At 38.0% G+C, this 20,234-nt stretch overlaps 1 protein-coding gene across 1 annotated transcript in view; it reads right to left on the reverse strand.

Annotated features, from left to right (window-relative positions):
* Positions 1-1,246: 1,246 nt before the first annotated feature.
* Positions 1,247-20,234, reverse strand: part of MINDY2 (MINDY lysine 48 deubiquitinase 2) — a 32,182-nt gene continuing 13,194 nt past the window's right edge. The window contains exons 5-9 of the mRNA XM_053988031.1: positions 19,905-20,007; positions 19,209-19,351; positions 11,486-11,659; positions 10,342-10,515; positions 1,247-8,950 (exon numbers count right to left, since the gene is read on the reverse strand). Coding sequence (XP_053844006.1) covers positions 8,831-8,950; positions 10,342-10,515; positions 11,486-11,659; positions 19,209-19,351; positions 19,905-20,007 — 714 coding nt within the window. The 3' untranslated portion in view covers positions 1,247-8,830. The remainder of the gene's footprint in view (positions 8,951-10,341; positions 10,516-11,485; positions 11,660-19,208; positions 19,352-19,904; positions 20,008-20,234) is intronic.

A 20,234-nucleotide genomic window follows, 5' to 3' on the forward strand; every position in this document is an offset into this window, starting at 1 on the left:
TCTGTGAAGTTTGAATCAACTGGGGTTTTACACCAGACTATCACAAACTCTGCTTATAGGGCTTGGGGACTCCTGCAGCTGCTCCTGATGTGGCCTTGAGCAGAAGGCTGCATCTTGTTAAGCCTTTTGGTTTGGGCCAGCATGGAAGGGTCTGTGTTAAACACAGGCCCAAATAGAAAATACCAGGCAGCCAGGCCAGGACTCATTTATCACCCAGCCAGGGTAAGGATGGCTGTTCAGCAAGGGAGAAAAGCAAATGAATCCCATTTGGAAAAGCTGGGTGGTGGATGGTTACCCAAATGAACAGGGGACTCCTAGCAGAACAGTAGAGTTTAGGAAATAGTCCTTGAATAAGAGCTTGGAAGGGTTTACTGATCCAGATTGTCTGTGAAAGAAGGATTTCAGTTTTTAAGGCATGAGCCAGCAAGATGGTGATTTCTGCTTGCTGTGTGGAAGAACTGCTAAGCACCTGCAGTGTTCCAGGGGAATCAAGAGCAGAGCAGAGAATGAGTTCAACTAAACTGGTTTTGAGTAAGCAGCCTTTCAGGAAAGATGGAGGAGAGAGAAACAGAGAAACCTGCTGTGCAACAGCATTGTCTCTAATTAATCCTATATGGATATTCACATCTTACAAATACTTAGGATTAAACAAAAGAAATGCACTGTCTCAGCAAGTGTGTCACTTACCTTGATATATTTAATACATCTTATTCAATTCTTAAAAGAAAAATCTAGGAAGTTCAATTTACTGAGTTTTGCTGCAGGAGTTTCCAAGAGAAAGTACAAGTTCCCAGTGCTTTTTCAAAGGTATTTTTGCATTTGGCTGCAGTCTGTGCTTTATCAGATGTGACGACACACACAAAACAAGTATCTGCTCCAAGATGAATTTACAGTGGCTAATGGATCGAATTTGGAAGTTTATAACCTTAAAAGACAAAGCTATAGAGAGCTACAAAAATAAAACTTGAGATGTTCTTAGTTCCCTGTAAAAGTCTAGATATGCATTCCAACAGTTACTTAAATTAAAAATGTGTTTGTGCAGGTGTAATCATTTCACTTAAAATACTAAAACAAACTCAGACAATGGGGAAAAAACTGATTGACAACAAATTGCTGAAACCTTAGAATTTATCAAAAGCTGAAGAGCACCAGAAGTCTGTTCTTTTTTCCAAAGTGAGGTTTTGTTGGGTTATTGTTTGTTGGGTTTTTTAAGTATATCATCCACCTTTTATTATTAGGAAAGAACTTAAATATCTAAATGAAATATTTATTTAAGTTTGCTCACTTAAATTTATTTACATACAATGAATTTCAGAAGACTGTTAACCAAAATAAATCTCAGTTGGGTAAAGACCTTGAACTAGAGAGAGGCTGATAGCAGGAGACACTATTTAAAAGGTAACAGAATTTAACAGCTTTGTGGTACACAAACAGAAAGGGGTATTAAGATACAGAACTGGATTTCTCTGAACTATTTGTGTTCAAAATTATTGTAACAATTTACAAGGAAATGTTATTTCCTTATAGTCTTTAAAAACACATTAATACAATATAAACAATTAAGGCTTTTAAAATGCAAAACATTCAGTAGTTGAACTTGTAGATGCTATTACAGTGCTGGATAATGGTGTCACATGATGAAAAGTATTTCATTCACATACGTTGGTACAAATGATATTGCATGACTAGATTTAATTGTGTCATGCACCTCTAAAACACAAGTTAAAAAAATTTAACTTCTCCCCTCTCTTGGTAAATCCAGAGTCACTTGCATCAGCTTTACTTTGCATTTCCTTTTAAGAGATATCAGGTAAGCATGGAGTGACTAACAGGACACAGTTGAACTGTGGATTTAACAGGAATTGTACAATTCTGGTGGCATCTTGAAGACATTACTAATCTGGAAGTATTTTGGAACATTACTAAAATATGTCAGGTTTTGTGGGGGAGGCTTTTTAAAAAAACATTTCATTGTAAAAAGACCCAGTCAAGGCAGTTAAAATATTTGACTTAGCACTGGAGAACTTGGGGTGACTTCTGTAGGATTCATTTTTGTATGTTCCATCAGTCGTTTCTTCACTAAGCTTACATGTGTGTTAAAGGTGATTATCACAAGTTGTACAAATAAGGGCTATGCAGCTGGTGACCAGATAAAAGGATAATTGAAAATTATTTAAAAAAAAACAAAAAAACTTTGATAAGAACTTGTTTTGCTGAAAGCTGTAATATAAACCAAAACTCTGTCATTTAACATTAAAGCTCTATCAGGCTATTGTGGGAAAACTGCTGACAGTATTTCTCACTCCCTTATAAAGAATTGCTGTAAGGAATTAACATAATACTGAGCAAGATGTAACAGATTTAGAATATATTTCTGTGGCACAGGACAAGTACTTGATACTTCTATAGTTCTAAGAACTGCTATCAAAGTTGTGAGACTCAACCTGTAAACAGTGACTACACACTGCAAAAACACAGGGAAAAACCATTCCCAGGTGCTATGATCTGTCCAGTACAATCTGATAGCAACCTGCATTAATTGGGGATGTTTTTGCAAGTACAAAGCCTATCCAAACCAGAACCCTGCTTATTTCATCAGTGTCTGGACTGTAACTCCCTCACCAGTCACACTTTTCAGCAGAATGTTACAGCACTAGTGATTTCAAGTGTTACCAAAATGCAAGTGAAGAAACACTTGCTACAATAGGTTTGTCTTTTGAAATCATTGTACCTATGGTCACATTTTAAGGGGTTCTCTAAAATTATTTTTGCCTGCCAATCCCTAAGAGAAAGCATGTAAGAAATGCAAACATACCTGCTGTAACCCAAGTATATGGAATGCAAACATGTAATTATTGCAACTATTCATCATAAAAATTACAGAAGCGGATTACAAATAGTTTAAAGTCCACAAGCAGGTTCCTTGGTTCCCTGTATCCATCTGCAGTGTCTTGAAGACACCACCTACTGCTATGCTTTTCCAGGCAATGGAAGGATTTTATTTCCACAGCAATACTTTTTTTCTCTGTAGTTAACAGAAACCCTGGTAATATATACCCATGCAATTGGCCAAAATCCCCATACTGTTACCTCACAGAGAACCTGGTTTCAAACTTTCAGTGTGAAGGGCTTCACTAAAACTCAACTGTGAACACAACAGTAACTAAGATAAACCAGTTTCTGGCTCTGGTTAATCTGCAATTACAAAAGCCCTAAAATGAACAGACCTATTGCTGCCCTCATACCAAAATACAGGAGAGGAAATTGTCTGTTTTTGCAGGTATTTTGTAGTTCCCCAAAACAAAAGATAAGCAAACCCAAGGGTGTTCCCATTACCCAGCTGATTTAAGTTTTTAAAGTGATTTAAGACACACTGGTGTTTCTTCTAATTGCACCTTTGACCTTTTCCTTGGCATGTGCCAGTAAACAGGAACAAAAGCCACCACAGGCTTTCTGACAAAAATACAAGTTTTCTCCACTTTTTTGGAAACACATTCAGAAGAAATCTAAAAATGTTAAACTAAGGTGAAATTTTCCAAACTGCTTAGCGCATAAACTTAACTTTACAAAGTTACAGCTGAAGTTTTAACTCAAAAAGCCCATCCAAATTTTACTAAAGGCTTCAACAAGAGAACATGAACTTCAAGACAGACAAGTATGCCATTATTTCATCCAGCTCTGTGGAGGAGAACCTCAGTTTGTCTCAGCTAAAGGCTTTGGCTCATGGGACACTATTAGATCAATCCCCATATGTTTCACAACAGGTATCACTTATGGTCGATGGGACCTAAACTGAAATTGGGTCAGCACTAAAGGAAGTTCAAGAGAGTAATTTAAAAAAATAAAACTTAGCTGAGTTTGTGTCCCTGTCCACCTCCAAGGTCTCTGTAAATTTGGCTGAGTGTTTGACTCTATCAGACACCCCCCATTTCATTCACTGCTGGGAGGGCAGCATGGGCAGTGCCTGAGCTCTGATCAGAGCAGCAGCTGCCTTTGAGTTCAGCAGTGTTACGCTATTTGTAAGCACTGTGTAGACTGACCTAACAAACTTTTCAGTTCCTTTGAGTGCTAAAACTTCATTTGAATAATTCCCTAGGATTTCCCAAAAACAACACTATTTTTGCTTGTTTTTCTATATGCTGTTGAGGGAAACATGGGATCTTGACTTTCTAATGATAATTAACTGAGTATTTAAAGATTTTAACCTTGAAAAACAAGGAATTGCCCATTTCAGCACATAAAGCTTCTCCCTGAACACAAGTAATCCTATAAACCAGAAAAGGAATGAGGAAGGCAGATTTCAGCAAGTTCTCTAGAGAGAACTCTCCAGCAAAGAGAGCTCAGAGTGACAGGAGCTGACATTGACCGAAACTGAACAGTAGGCAACTTACATTTAATAAGAATATTTGGAGCTATTAGAGGATCAGCACAGCTAGTCCTGACTTTAAAGCACAGTGAAGAGCAGTGTGTCCAGGGACAAACACTGCCAACCTGCCAGGAAATGAACCTGCTGGGCATTACCTAGGTGAGAAAATGTGGCCACTGCACGCTGTGCCACAGCTATTTGCGTCCAAAAAACAGCAAAGCCTTAAACAATCTCAAGAGGTAGCATAGGGACTTTTTATATTCCAGTCTCTCTTTCCTCCTTAACATTCTCCTGTGGCACTTCTTCCCCATCAAAGCAGATCAGAGCTGAGCTTAAACCCACTGCTTTCCTACTGGGCAAGCTGTGAACACGAGGGAGCTGTCCAGGAGCACTGAACATCAGACAGGCTCTGTACACGACATGGTGTGAGAAGGTGTCACTCACCTCTTCCCCTTTTCCCACTCAGCACTAACAGTCTCTGGCTAGTTATGATTAATAAAAAAGGATATGCACTTGTCAAGATGAAATGCCATTTTCAGGCCTTGCATGTGACATTTGCTATCCCTGGACTGAATGAATATTTTTGAGAGTTGGATTTTCCTTGCTCCTAAGGTGTCCATCATAGCACAGATGGAAAAATGGGAGCATTCTACTGCAACCGAACTATAGCTTGTTATTTTTGCTTTTCTGTAATATGCTTTCTAATGAGGAATCGAATCATCAATTAATGTGCATTTTCTGAGTCACCTGTTTAATGCTGCAACTTTTAAAAATCTACTTTTATATAAAATAAGCTCTTAAATCAGTATGTTGTACTGAAGGATGTAGTTTGTATAGATTCTCTAATAAGCATCCTAGTGCAAAGAGCTGATCCAAGCAATGAGCTGACTTTGTTACAGAACCAGTGGAGCAGGAATGAAGAATGGTTCAGTTAAAAATACATCAGCTTTACCTTTCACTTTAGTATTTCCTGCTGAATGCACAAGAAAATTCATTTCAAGAACTCAAAACTGCCTTTTATTACATACTGGAAAATTTTTCAAGAGCTTGTGTATACAAATTTGAAGAAACATGACAATAATGTGACATACCAAGTGAGTCAGAGCCTGCCTGGCAATCCCAGCAGAGCCTGTGCTTCCCTTGGAGCTCCTGTGAACTCCTGGGAGCCACAAAAGCAGCTCTGCAGAGAAACTCTGAACACTTCATTTCTTATATGAACAACATGGACAGCTAACAAAATGTAGTTTTTGTATTGTGTTTAAGTGAATTTTCAAGAATGCTGATTTCATTCTCTGGTGTTACAACCCTGTGGATCTGCTTTGCTGGGTTGCAGATTCCATGAGTGTCAGAAGAAGACTGGTGGATTTGAGCATTTACAAAGTGCCTTACAGAAAAACAATTATCTCTATGGCAGTGCTCCGTTTTTTGCTAATCTTAAGAATACTTGTATATAGCTTTTTTTATGTCACAACTATAATGCAACAACAAAAATTCTGTGATTCTCTTTTCTGTGCTAGCATTTATCTAGTGGAAAACAAGTCCTACTCTACTTTTGTGGACACTTTCATATATATTATGTAGGTATTTGGAGCATGTACATGCTAAGTTTTATAAATAGATGTATAAATCTATACCCTTTTGCCAGAACATGAGCCGGAGAAAAAAAAAATAATAAAAGAAAAAAGGCAAATTAAGTAAACAAAAATAACAAGAGTAGATATGGTCTTCCTGGTACTCCAAGACTATATTGTGCAATATTGTTTTCCAAACTCACTTCATATAGATAAAAGCAATTCTGTTCAGGTTTTTTGATCCTCAGATACTGTCAGAGATACCAACTGTGACAGCTTTTGGAATGGTTACTCCCAGTAGGGCATACATTAAGCTTCCAGGTGAATTTCATTTTGTGTATTAGGAAGCTCAACTGCTTATAACTTTTGCCACTAACAAGCTCAACTCATGCAGTCCTAGATTTCAGGAAATCTTTACCTTTTTTTCCAAAGCTTCAAGACCTGTAAAGAAAAAAGGATATTAACAGAGGACTGTTTTCACAGCATGCCTTCCATCTCAAATACCCTGAAACCTTTACTCCTCTATTGAAAGAAACTGAATCATCTGGGAGTTGCAACTTCATGATGTGCACTGCATTTAACTCTTCTTCCTCTGTGACCAAATGACAATAATTCCTCTAACTACAGTATATTAAGTTTCAGGGACAGCTGTCTGATTCTGGAAATGTTACATTAATTCTTCTAATATGAACAAGTATCTTAGGCAAAGAGCAACTCCATAGCCACAACAGCTAGATTCCTTCCAAAAGGAGTTAAAGTGGCAATACTGTCACTGAAAATAATAACAAACACTTAGCTTGACATATTTATTTCTCAAGGTCAATAAATAAATGTAAATACACAAATTTGGAAAAATCTTAGTAACAGAATGTTTTTAAACAACATTCTGGCTTAAAGTCTCTGTTATTGACACTATTGGAATAGTTTCTCATCTACTTAAAGTAGCTAAGTCATTATGTTGGTGATCCTCCATCACATTAATTTTTGAAGAAGTTAGGCTGCTGCAAAGGAAAAAAAAGACATCAACCTTTGCTTTGACATAGAAAATTATCTGAACTGCATACATTAAGTATTAAAATTACTTCTCTGGGCATGACTTTTCTAGAGAAGATATTTTTTAATTTACAGTTTACATATTAGATACTTGCTACTGTTCATTACTTCATCATTATAAAAGGGAAATCGTAACAAAAGAGGAAGAAAAACAAAAGAGGAAAAGGCATGGAAGAAAATGATACAAATTGGCCCTTTAGTTGGTAAGACATTCTTCTTTAATCTCATTTTCATTTTAGGTTGGTAACAGATGTGTGTGATGACTGGCTGCCATCAGTGCAGCAAGTCTGCTTGAAATAATTGTGAAGTGGCTTTTTACCAATGGACTTGTGTTAGACACCCACTTTTGTAGACATTCTCCAAACACCTGGAAGCAGGAATGTCATATTCCACCTTAGCTTGCCCAGGTTATTCTGTGTGAACACTAAGGCTTAGAGCACGGATACAGAACTTGTCCAGGAGAAGCAGCCTTTTTCAAAAGTATCTACAAATCGCTAAATAGAAATTTTTATCAAAAGGTTCAGCAAGAACTAATTATTATTGACTTAATGGAAGTGGAGGAGGATTTGTGGTTCCCTCAAAATTCATCAAGTGTTCTGTTTCTGCATTCTATAAATACTACAAGATGCAACATGTTTATTTGGTTCCCATAAATTAGAAAAATCTGGTTTCCAAAAATTCTAAATTAGTGATTTAAAAAACAAAATATTACACCTGACCACCTTTCAAACCATCTGAGAGGCAGCTTCACTCCTCTCTCACCCCTTCAGAAGTGTGCTTTTTTAAGAATACATGATTTATAAAACAAACAAAAAAGTGTGTTTTTAACTAGAGTACACTTGCTTAAATATACAAGTGGACATGTTAACGTCATGTTGAAGTTCAAGGTACTTCTGGATTAAAAGGCAGATAGTTATTTTAACTCTGCATTCTTATATAGAATAACGATTATTATAGACTTTAGTTTCCTCTCATCATTCATCTATCATATGGAGAGGTCAATAAATAAAAGCTTATCTGGTCCAGTTTACCTACAAGAGAAAAAAATAATAAAAGAAAAAGAAGTTACCTATAAAATTACTTGTTTAACCCTGATAACATCTGAGTTGCCATACCCAGTTTGTAGTTGCAAGAAAAGCAAACAATATTCATCTTGCTTTTTAATAAATGCCCCATTTTCTTCATGACAATTTTTGTATGCTGCCTATCAAGCCACATATTCTTGGGGCAAGAAAGCTGGCCAGGAGATGCAGTGATAGCAGTAACAAGTATAAATCTGGGTTCAAAAAAAGAACATACCAGATCCAGAAGCAAAGAAATCTGGACACACTGAGGAGGCAGTGCCCAGCTGTTATTTGGGCTCTTGTGTCGTGGAGACTATACCCAGCCTAAGATATAGTTTCATACTAAGGAAGTAACACAGAACTCCGTTGTGCTCGTGTACAGACTTCAGGAAAAAGCCTTACACAAAATGAATTACCTTTGTTTAGAGTAGAAGATAAAATAGCTTACTAACTGATGTAATGAGTAATGGATGTCACTATGACACAGGACTTGCCATGAGTTGTGTGTTCAGCTACAAGGTGCAATATTTCTTATGACTAACTCAAAGCACAGCCGCGTCCAACTGTGATTTGGAATTCCCTCTTGAGCAGCACGCACTATGACTTTGAAGGAAGTCTGTCTGATTGGTACAAAGTCATCCATCCTCTCTTGGAACGTGAACAAAATCCATGGGGTAATCAGGCACAGGCGGCATGTAACAGGTTTGTCTTCCTTTTTACTCCTTGTTTTTGCTTCTGAGGACATGCACTTGGCTCCAGATGGAATCCATGTTCTGTTACAAGAGAACACAGCTGTTCTTCTCTTTCTCCCTCTCCTTCTCGCGAGGCTCTTTGCGTTTGCGTTCGTTACTCCCGGATTGTCTTGTGCTGGCTGGAGAGGCAGCACCTTGTACCTGCTGTGCAGGGAAAACGGGAAATAAATGGGAAATAAACCCAGCACCATTGCACATACAGCCTGAACTCTTCCTGTGTGGTCAAGCTCACAAACAAAAAGTTTAAGTATTATTAAGCAAATTAAGTAGAGTTCAGGTAGGGTTTTTGGTATACCTACTCCAGGACCTCCACAAAGTTGTGTATTTCTTGAAAATTAAGTCAGCTGAAAATATATTTCAAGTTTCATGTGTCCCTTCTGTTGTGTCCACATATACAGATCAGTAGTTTCAATAAAACATGGTTTCAAGCATTTTCTGGCACTTCTGTGTTATTATACTGGAATTTTTTCTTAGTTTCTCTTAGAAGTACATAATCCACATTTCACTATTTGCAGAGTCAAAATGCTGGTGTGGACAGCGAGATAATGGTAAGGCAGCAGCTTTTTGTGACTAGAAACTCTTTAATAACTTGGCAAGGAGGTTGGTATACAAAGACAACGTAAGTTTTGTTAATTCATCATCTATTCCCTCTGTTACCCATTCATAGCTGCAAATGAGCAGGCTTTTAATCCTGTTCAGCAGGTTCTTCAGTTCCTTCTACCTTTGGCAGGTATGAATCTCTGTCTTAGCTAGGTGCTGCTGGTTCTATTAAAGCAACAAACAGTGCAAATAACACAACTTTTACCTGTCAAAATTCTTGTTTCATGCTTAAACTTATCAGTTAATGGTTCTGAATTACTTCAGGCCAAAGATGCAGGCTTTATATAGATTATTTCTTACATATTTGTAAATAAAAGCAATTCTGAAAGCCTTCAGTGGTTAACAACTCTCTAAAAACAAAACCCCAACTTAAATATTGTCTCTGGCACAGAAGATTCAGTTAAATTTCATTTTTTGATAGACATGTGCATAAACCACATTTTCAGAAGATTTTGAAATCAGCTGCTTATGGGTATAGGATGGAAAGGTGTACTGGAGGAAACTGAATTGCCTAATTCAAAACAACAGAAGAGAGTCACATGAGATCACAGTCTGAATCACCTAAAAATGTACAGCAACAAACTTCTACAAGACAAAGACAAAGCTTCAATTATTATCAAAAAGTTTAGCTGAATGTTCTTCTGCAAGTAATGTAAAAGAGTAGCTAATACCATCTTTGTAACCTGACATATTAATTCATACCATCATTCCAAATTAAGTATAAATGAAACCCTAATTCAGAAGGTTAAGCCTGCTTTAAAGTATTTAAATGTCTGCAGTTGCCATATCTACATGCATACTCCAACACTTGTAGTGTATTCCTCAAGATTCCTATATTCACCTCAGGCTGAAATATGTACAAGCACAGATATATCTGTGCAATTATTCATACTTTCTGAAACTGATGATCATATTCTGTAGTACTGTTTTCTTACCTGGACCTGAGCAGCTGCTTGTTCCTGTTCCTGATAGTACTGAGAAGCTCTCCTGTCCTCCTCTTCCTGGAGCTTCTTTGCTAGCTCTAGATCACTGATTCCTTCTGGGATCTGTTCCCAGTTAATCTCTTGATTCTGCTGCTCTTGTTGTAGAGACAATGCCATCAGGTAATCCTAAAGAGTAAACTTGTGAATTAATGCTTCTGCACAAAGAAAAGAGTCAAGTCATATCAAGTGAATTTTTCAGCATGTGCAGCTACACAGTACCATCACTTTTCTCCCAGCCTTTATCTTCAAATGGAGGTCAGGAATTTGTTTCAGAACCTGTCCATAGCCTCAACTGCAGAAAGGCTGAGAACAGCTACTTTACATGTCTGCTTTCACAGTGCCTAAGCTGCAGCACAGAAAACACAAAAACTAATTTAAAAATTTTGCTTTTAGGTTTAAATTCTATTACCTAGACAGGAGCAAATTATCTGTCAGATTTTTATTCTGAGAGAGAGATGCAGTGCTTCAATTTATTAAGAAGCATCTTATTAATTTTCCCCCAGTATTTAAAAAACATTCATGGTGATCACTATAAACTTGTTCAGAATGTAAGATTTTCAAGGAACTTAGTCTTGCTCTGCACTTGTACATTAACTGGTACAACTCAGCCCCACCTCAGACATGACTTCTGCAAACTCTGTGTCTCAGCAAGAATAACAAACACCCACCATGACACACAGTCTGCTGTGGGGTCTGTCCTACATTCAGCCAAGTGGGCAGCAGAAGTCAAAGTTCAGCTATGACAATCTTAATGAGCTGAAGAGAGTTTATGTAGGAAGAAATTCCACAGTCTGCTTCTGTTTCCATATACAAACGAGAGGTGACATTTCACCTGAGTGACGACTTGGCAGAAGTGGATTCTGAGAGATTAAAATCCCATTTTCCAAACTACTCAGTTGGTCTTACTTTTCCTCCCTCAAAACCATATTAATACATTCAAGTGGCACTTTTGGGAGCCCCAGTCTAATTACCTAAAGGAGTTTTATAGTCCCAGATATGCATGAGTATACACACATGCATACACATCTGTGGAATTACGCATAAATATGACTAAAAATCAGTACAAATTTACAACGGAAAGGCAGAAATCCAGTACCTGATCTATTTGATCCTGCTGCCCTCTGTAGACAGTTTCAGGGTCTGATGGAGGCCTCAGGTGGAATTCAGAGTCACAGAAATTCCCATCACCATCCACATTGTGTAAACTTTCCCACACAACCTTCTCTTCTGTAAGAAAGCCCTGGTCTGTCACCAATAGGTAAAGCTGACCCTATACAAAAGAACAAGGAAAACTTGTAAAACTAAAGAAAACCACTTTTTTACAATCTAAGTAGAAGAAATGATACAAATGTTGCATTCCAATAAAACATTCATTTAGAGTTTTAGCACATTTAGTAATTAAATAAATCAGCATACAGTATTAAACCACCAGACAGTAGTATTCACTGCTGAATTAACAGCCATTTCTGTATTCCATCTTGCAGCTCTTCATTCTTAATGGGAGCTCCTATTGATTAGAAATTAATATAAAACATCTATATTACACATTAATGAATATATATCAAGCTATGTACCTTGACAGCTCTTTAGAAACACACCTAAGAAGAAGACTTAAAACCTGGCAACAAAAACATTAAATCCTAGGAGTAATCACATTAAATTCCAAAGGTAAGATATGGAGACAAAGGTGATCTTTCCAAACAATCCAAGAGGCATTACCTCAAAATGGCCACATCTCAAATTTCATATTTCATAGTGAGTTCTGATAGAATTTGAGGTCTCTGTCAATTGAAAGCTCTAAATTTAAGATACTTGCTTTCACTTGTTACCAGTAATTGCTTTTGTTGGCATTTTAATAATTTTACAGTTCCATAAGGCCAAATTTCTTGATTTCAAAGTCTGAAATGATAAAATGGGCTGGTCTGGAGTGAAGGAGACAATGCTAACAAGTGCAGTTACCAAGGCACTGGAAGAATGAAATGCAAGCTTAGGATGAAGGAGCGGGAGAGGAGCTGAAAGCAAAGGGAAATAACTGAAGTAGGCTCCAAGTAAAAGGAGATGGTGCTGCATGTCTGAGGGACAGCAAAGCAGCATAAAATACCCGCTTAAATTTCCATTTAAATAAATCCATTTATTTCATCCTAACTTTTTTATCATCTTTCTAGGTTTATACTCCAAATCAAGAATGTTGTTACTGACCATAGAGCATATTAAGACTGAAGCTCTCATTAGTATGACTGAATGTACCAGATCAAGACACTCAATACAAAACTTGTAGCAGTGGTTTAGCTGTAAAAATCAAGTTTATTGCGACATCCACAAAAAATTTGGTATTTGTATTCCAGCAGCACACAAAGGGTTCTCAAAGATTGCTGTGCTGAAGTTGTACCAAAGCAAGAGGCAGATCCTGTTCTAATGATTTCTAAGGCTAAACAGGCAAGAAATGGAAACTCTGTCCATACTCAACACATACAGAACTCCTCTGAAGTCATTAAATAACTTTCTAAGGCAGATGTTGAAATTCCACTCACGTCTCGTCAACCCCTCTCTGTTTACAGCTGCCCCTCCTGGGGCTGGGAGGTCACTTGACGTAACAAAAATATTATTTAAAGATTCACATACATTAATTATTCCAATATTACCTAATACCATGACAGGTACTTATACACAAGGCCAAACAGAGTGGATAAAAAACCCAAACCAAAACCAAGCAGGTTTTGTTCTACTGTATGCTCAAGCTTTGGAATGGGAGTTAACCAGCACAGGGGGGGCTTCACAAACATAAATACAAGTGTCAGCAACAAGTCTGATCACATAACACAATCTAAGAAATCATCTGTCCCTTGGAAACCTGCCTAAGAACTGAATGATACTCCTGTCCTGACACTTAAAATTACATGAAGCAAATAAAAGGAAGTAATTTCCCAACGTTTCCAGTTTGCACAACTCAAAACCTAAAAAAGGGGGTGGTGTGTGTGTGTGTCTCTCAGGTTTTCCTCTATTATGCCATACATTTTTCATTACAGCCCATAAACTGTGTAGCTTAGTAGTACTGAAATTGTGACAACACTAGTTTTCCTATCTTCAAACTATTATAAGCTTAATTTTTCCACAAACAAATATTATGGTATATCATTGCCTTCACAGAACTAGAATCTATCATTTAAGGATGGATTAAAGCTAACACTTGTTTGAAATAGAGACTTGTTTCAAATTTAAATAAAATTCATATTCTTTGTAAGAATTTCTCAGTTGAACACTGATTATAAAAATGTCGCGTTAGAGTAAATAATAAAAAATAAATGTAACTCAGCTCCCTAATGAAAGGCAATAAACTGTATTACATATCGCCACATTACCTGAACACCAACGCTGCAATTCTAAGACCAACTGCACACCTTCAAACATTGTGCTTTATTTGAACAAAGCTTAGCAAACCAACAAACACAGTACCTGATAAGGGACAGTGTTCCTGGTCACATTATTGGAAAGAAAGGAAGATGGGAAATCAGAGATCCAAAGTCATCTTTCCCTTATTTTTAACCAACTTCTCTGATCTCTACATCATGTTAGTATAGTTAAATTGGATTCCACAAAAAACCCCAACCAGGACCCTCACAATATTGCTAATATTCATGGAACCTTTGGCAATCATTTCATATAAGTAAGAGGAGTTGGCTCTTCTGCTATGAGCTGTAATGTAGCCTCTCATCATGGGTTTGTTCTTCCACTTGCAACAAGAAAATAGAGGCCCTATCTACAGACAGGCTATGTAGGCACAGTCTTAATGCCAGGCACGTTCTCTTCCCAACGCTAAAGGCACAGGCCACGTTCAGTGGCACACCCAGACCCAGCAAGGATTGCCTGTGAGCCGAGAGAAGCCTTTTACCCTCCGACATTCGCGCTGCCCCGCAGCCGGGGCCGCACCGAGCCGGGCCGTGCCTGAGGCCAGGAAGCAGCCGCCCTTCCCAGGCACTTCCACATCGCGGGCCGGGGCTGGCTGGGAGGGACGGGACACGGCCCCGGGGGACGGGACACACACACACAGCCCCGGGGGGACGGGACACACACACACAGCCCCGGGGGGACGGGACACACACACACAGCCCCGGGGGGACGGGACACACACACACAGCCCCGGGGGGACGGGACACACACACAGAGCCCCGGGGGGACGGGACACACACACACAGCCCCGGGGAACAGGACATACAGAGCCCCGGGGGACGGGACACACACACACAGCCCCGGGGGGACGGGACACACACACACAGCCCCGGGGGGACGGGACACACACACAGAGCCCCGGGGGACGGGACACACACACACAGCCCCGGGGGGACGGGACACACACACACAGAGCCCCGGGGGACGGGACACACACACACAGCCCCGGGGGGACGGGACACACACACACAGAGCCCCGGGGGGACGGGACACACACACACAGAGCCCCGGGGGACGGGACACACACACACAGCCCCGGGGAACGGGACACACACACAGCCCCGGCCTGTGCACAGCTCCCCAGGCCGAGCTCGGGCCACTCAGGTAACCAATGCACACAGACGTGGCTTTCAAATGCCCCTCACCGAGAACAGCTGTCACGCTTTACAAAATGTTCCTACCCTCAGAAAAATCTTAACTGGCCACTTCTAGAGAATTACCAGATTATCGTTTAGATTTGTTTTTAAATGTGGGATTTTTTAACAAATACTCAGTCTCATGGGTTAACACTGCCCCCCAAAATACCAGCACGTAATAGACAGCAAAAATATCTACTACTAACTGTAGTCAACAGGGAGTAAAACACTCAAAGTCTCAAGTGTATAACTACTGTAGACAAAGTTTACTTTAACAAAGTTATGACTAATAATTTATCCTAAGAATTGATATTTAGATATTGTAGAGCAATCCCCAGATTTTGTAGTTTCACGTATAAAAACCTTGAAATAAAGCTGAGGATAAAGCAAGATTATTCTCTCAAACGGGGATCTCTCAGTCTTCTGGTTTGCACAAAAAAACCCTTCTCTGAAATGCACAAATATAGCCTCAGGGGATGTTACTAGATGTCCTTTCCTTGGATGATTTCATAATCAGATTAAATAATTAATATTTTTAAACTGCTTGTTCTAATGCCAATTACCAAGTTTCCAGCAATTCAGAAAACTGAAAAAGAAAACCAAACACCTGTCCAATAGCTTCCTACAGTAAAGACAAACATTTTAAGCCTTATGTTTTGAATAGTATGTAAATATTCTCTTGGACTTCTGGATCAGATCCCTTTGTTTTTGTGAAGATGTTTTAAGTTGATGAATGAATGTTGTTTTAATTGTCTCCAATAGTTAAAATGTTCAGATATACTAATATTAAAAAGATTTTTTAAAAGAAAGTATGTACTACTGAATTCAGAGTAACTCTCAGCATAAGAACTGTACACTTACTAAGAAATTGAAAAATAAACATGTTTTTAAGCAGTTATATTCATTGCCTCTAATGTGCCAATCTTAAATGTCCAAGGAAAAAGTGCAATTATGAAATACACTTTGTATTGGAATAAAAGTATCTGTTGAGTTTTGAAGCAGAAACACAACATTTATAAAGTAGGAAACACGCATACTTAAAAATGCAAACAGGTAAGTGTCTTGATACTTTCAGTAAAGAACACAGGTTCTATTACAAACAAGTCTGTGGGAAAAACATTCCAACTGAACTAAGTTCTTCTTACCAAACTGATCCCCTCTTTACAGTCCTGTTTTTCCTTGATCTAGGGAATTATCATTTGGTGTATTTATTATCTGCATAATGAAAAGCAAAGGCAAAAAAACAAAATCACATTTTTAACTGCTGAGAATTAAGACTGTACATGAGCCAAGACTATTAGTATGCAATTAAAGGGACAGGAAGTAGAAAAAAATTATTACTTGGGCAAATGGACAAGGTATGGAAATCCAAGTCCTTTCACTAAAATATCAGCCTTAAAAAACCCACACTGCACTTAAAAAATTTATCCCCAGTGTACAGGTCCTTGTATCAGCTGTACATTAAAGCTGCCAAATAAAAGTTTAAGCATTAGCTTAATTAGAATAATAATCACTAATTACTTAAGCTGTGTTTCTAAAAATACACCGATTTTATTACATGGACATAACTTATTAAATGTGTCATTCCCTTTTGGTTAACTTTATAGCTGCTTTATTTATATGTTTCCATGTATTGGTTTGGAGGGGAAGGAGAGAAAGGCAGTATTAGAGAAAGAAAAAATTACTGCATCGTTCTTGCCCTAGAAGTTCTATACCTCAGTTTTCCCTGGCATATGTTGTGTCTCCAGTTTTCCCACTGGATGGACTTTTCTCCATAGTCCAGTTACTGCTGACTACTGCTCAAACTGTGAGGAAACTCCACCTGCAGAGCGAGCATTAAACCCAGGAGATGGAAAGAGTGGAGCAGTTGAAAAACATCTCAACTCTTCAGCAGCAATGCATTTGGCACTCACATGAGAATCCTGGAGGGCCAGAAATTTCTGGATAGCTAATGTTGGCGAAAAGCCCACATTAAGTCTATTTCTGACTTGATACAAAAGACCCCCTAGACATATAGCTACTGCAAACGGCTGGGTAGGTAGGAGGCAAAAGAGGTGTTGCTGGCCTTTAAACATCAATTTAAAACTTATTTTCTGTCTTTATTAAAAAGTTTCTTGATATCTCAAATTCTGCCATGTGCCACTCAGCAGAAATCCAAATCAAAATGAACACTGTATAGAAGCAATAACCTCAGGAACTAAATAAAATGTAAATAACATGGAAATTAAACACTAACTACAAGGTCATTCCCCATAATGATGGTGAAAAACAAGAATAATAGCCTCTATTTCAAATTTAGCATTTCAGAATTCTAAGAATTCTCAAAAAGCACAAGATTAAAACCACTGTGACTTAGCAACAACAAACCTTAAATATACAAACCACACTAATTTTCAAATATTTTAACTTTATATTTCTTAGGACTTGTATTTAGTTCTTACAGATAAAACTCAAGACACAGATTTTTACTCACTGCCATAACCTGTTCTGTATTATTGATATTGGCTGAGGATATTTAACTCATTGAAGTGTTGCATTTTATTTCTAGAAGGAAAAAGCATCTCAACTGAAAAGTAAATGTTTACAACTATGAAGCTGCTAAAGCACAGACACACCAGGTCCTACCCTTTAATGTAATACTGGGCTGCAAAAGACTACAAAGAGCCTATGTTTTACAAAACTGATCTGTATTTATAATCCACAGGTCAAAGTGATACTCACTGACTGTATTTAATACAAATACTATTTTACAGGATTTAATAATGCACAAAAATATGTTATTTCCAGGAGGATTTATGTTTTTTATCTGGAATGGCCTTTAAACAAAGTAAAAGAGCACCTGCACCTCTAGATACCAATTGTACCCAGATGTTGAGGTTAGGGTTTATTCTTCCTGCCCCACCCCATAATGAAAGTGTAAAACAGTGTACGAGCTGCCACCAGCTAATCCAAGAACTAAATTTAGAAAAGCAGAGGGGGGAAAAATTATACTCAAATTTGTGATTTAAAGGAGCTGCGTCAGGAAATACTTGACCACACAGATGTATTTCATAGCTTTGGGTTATTTAAATGGAAGAAGGGAGGAGAAAGATCCTTTTACCTGCCCTACTGCTTTAAGCGAGTGGCATTGTATACACAGATTTAAAACAGATCTCAGATGTACTCTTATCAGAAAATCAAATGTTACCTGCTTGTAGAGTTAATCAATATTTATCAGGACTGTTCAGACCTTTAGCTCAGCTTATGAGTAGTTACTCAAAATGCCAAAGATTAGCACTGACAGTCAAGATTAACAGAGGGAGGAAAAAAGGACTAGTAGTAACAAATGAAAGTGTCAGTTACGTGATGTATATGACATTATCATATAATGGCAAAACCAGTGGTTTCTTAACTTTTTTGCATGTTACACACCTCTTCTTTTTTTGCTTTTATTACCATTATTCATAAGCACAAGTGTACATGAAATTAAAGTCTTATTGAAGAACAGATAACCAAAACATAATTTTAAGCTTCCTATACAAGGGTAAAACCTCTTACACTACCATCCTAGCAAAAGTAAAGTTGTTTTAGCATGAAGATGCTCCATAAATGAATGTAAACTTGCCAAACCAGATTCTCCATTCCATGGAGGAAGGAGTCCCAGAAGCACTAACCAAGCTGACACTTGCTTTTTCTATCCTGGAATAATCCTTTCACAACTGCTGCCATTTTGCTTCCCCAGATACAGATAAAAAATAATTTAAAGAAATTCTCTTCCCTAACAAAGGGCACGAATATTGTAGCTCATTTCAACTTCTCCAAACGTTTGGGATTTTGCATATAGACCTATTCATCTACTGGCTCAAATGCAAACTTTTATATCCTCAGAAACCAGGAATTAATTAAAGTATCCTTATCAGGCAAACCACAAACTGCAAGAAAATTTAAGCCATGTAAGAAGTGTACATAACTATACATAACTACAAAGAGTTAACACAGGGAGTAAACTGAACATAAAGGGAAAGGCTACAAGAAGATTTAAAGTAGTAATGGATCCCAGTGACTAAACCACTGTAATCAGTAATTCCTACGTAACATTTGCTACAGACCTTACGTTCACTGTAAGCCGTATTTATATGTAACAACCTGGAATTTAATTCTGTTTCAAGACAGTGGAAAACTTGCTTTGAAACACAAAACACATGACTTGCTTTGAAACACAAAACACAGCAATAAAGACAAAAATGCTGGGTGTACCTTGTATTTGGTCATGGTGCTAAAATGGTTGTTCCTGAAGAACACACAAAGCTCTCCCTCCTGGACAGCTGAAGTCAACTCACACAGTCCATGGTATGTTAATTGTGTAGCTGTGTTATTGAGGAACTGCTCAGCTACAAACCCTACAAAAGCAAAACATACTGTTATGTGTGTCTATTACACACTGGCTAATAGAAGACCTGGTAACAATAGTAGTTTTTTTCCTATCTTCCCCCTATGTCCCCATATTGTCACAAGCCTTAGGGAACACATAAAAAGAGAGGACAACAAGTTTCAAAGTTCTAAAACCACAGCATTGTAAACAAACCTTCCCATGTTCAGAAATGCTATATTCACTTCTAATATTACTCATATTTTTCCTTGTTGTAATGGAGTATATAATTAATATTCCAATTATAGGAGATAATAGATAGCTAAATTGAAATCTGAATGCTGCTGCAACAGGGGAAGCTCTTGCCAGCTTTTGAAAAAATGTATTGAACAGATCGAGAGCATGCATCAGAGAAGCTGAGAAGACAAGCACAGTGCTGCGTGCCTGCCCAGGGAAAGCAGCTCAGCACACAGAATGCAGCTCTTCCCACTTGTATCTCTACTCAGTATCACCCACATGGAAAATATGTAACTTAGATTTGGCAGGGCACATACTTTGATAAAATTCAGAAAAACATTACTTACCTTCACTAACCAGTTCACTGTTTTCTGACTGTTTACAAGAAATGATCTTCTCCACCAGCTGATTGTAACTGCAGTTACCAACTGCTTTTACTATGTCAGCAACCTGCAGCAGGAGGGAACAACATGGAGAATTTATCTTTGAGAAGAACAGAACACAGGTGTAAGCCAGTGGCAATTACTAATAAGACAGTAAGAATTCAATAAAGACAGGATGTTATCCCCTTAAAAAATCTAGGCCAAAACGTTTTAGCCCAGAGTGTTACACATTTGGCTGTTTCAGATCCTATTTTAAATCCTTCAGTTAACCCTTAGCATCAAAAGCTAAGGCAG

This window comes from Vidua macroura, chromosome 12 (assembly GCF_024509145.1).
Source record: "Vidua macroura isolate BioBank_ID:100142 chromosome 12, ASM2450914v1, whole genome shotgun sequence".
NCBI classification, from domain to species: domain Eukaryota; kingdom Metazoa; phylum Chordata; class Aves; order Passeriformes; family Viduidae; genus Vidua; species Vidua macroura.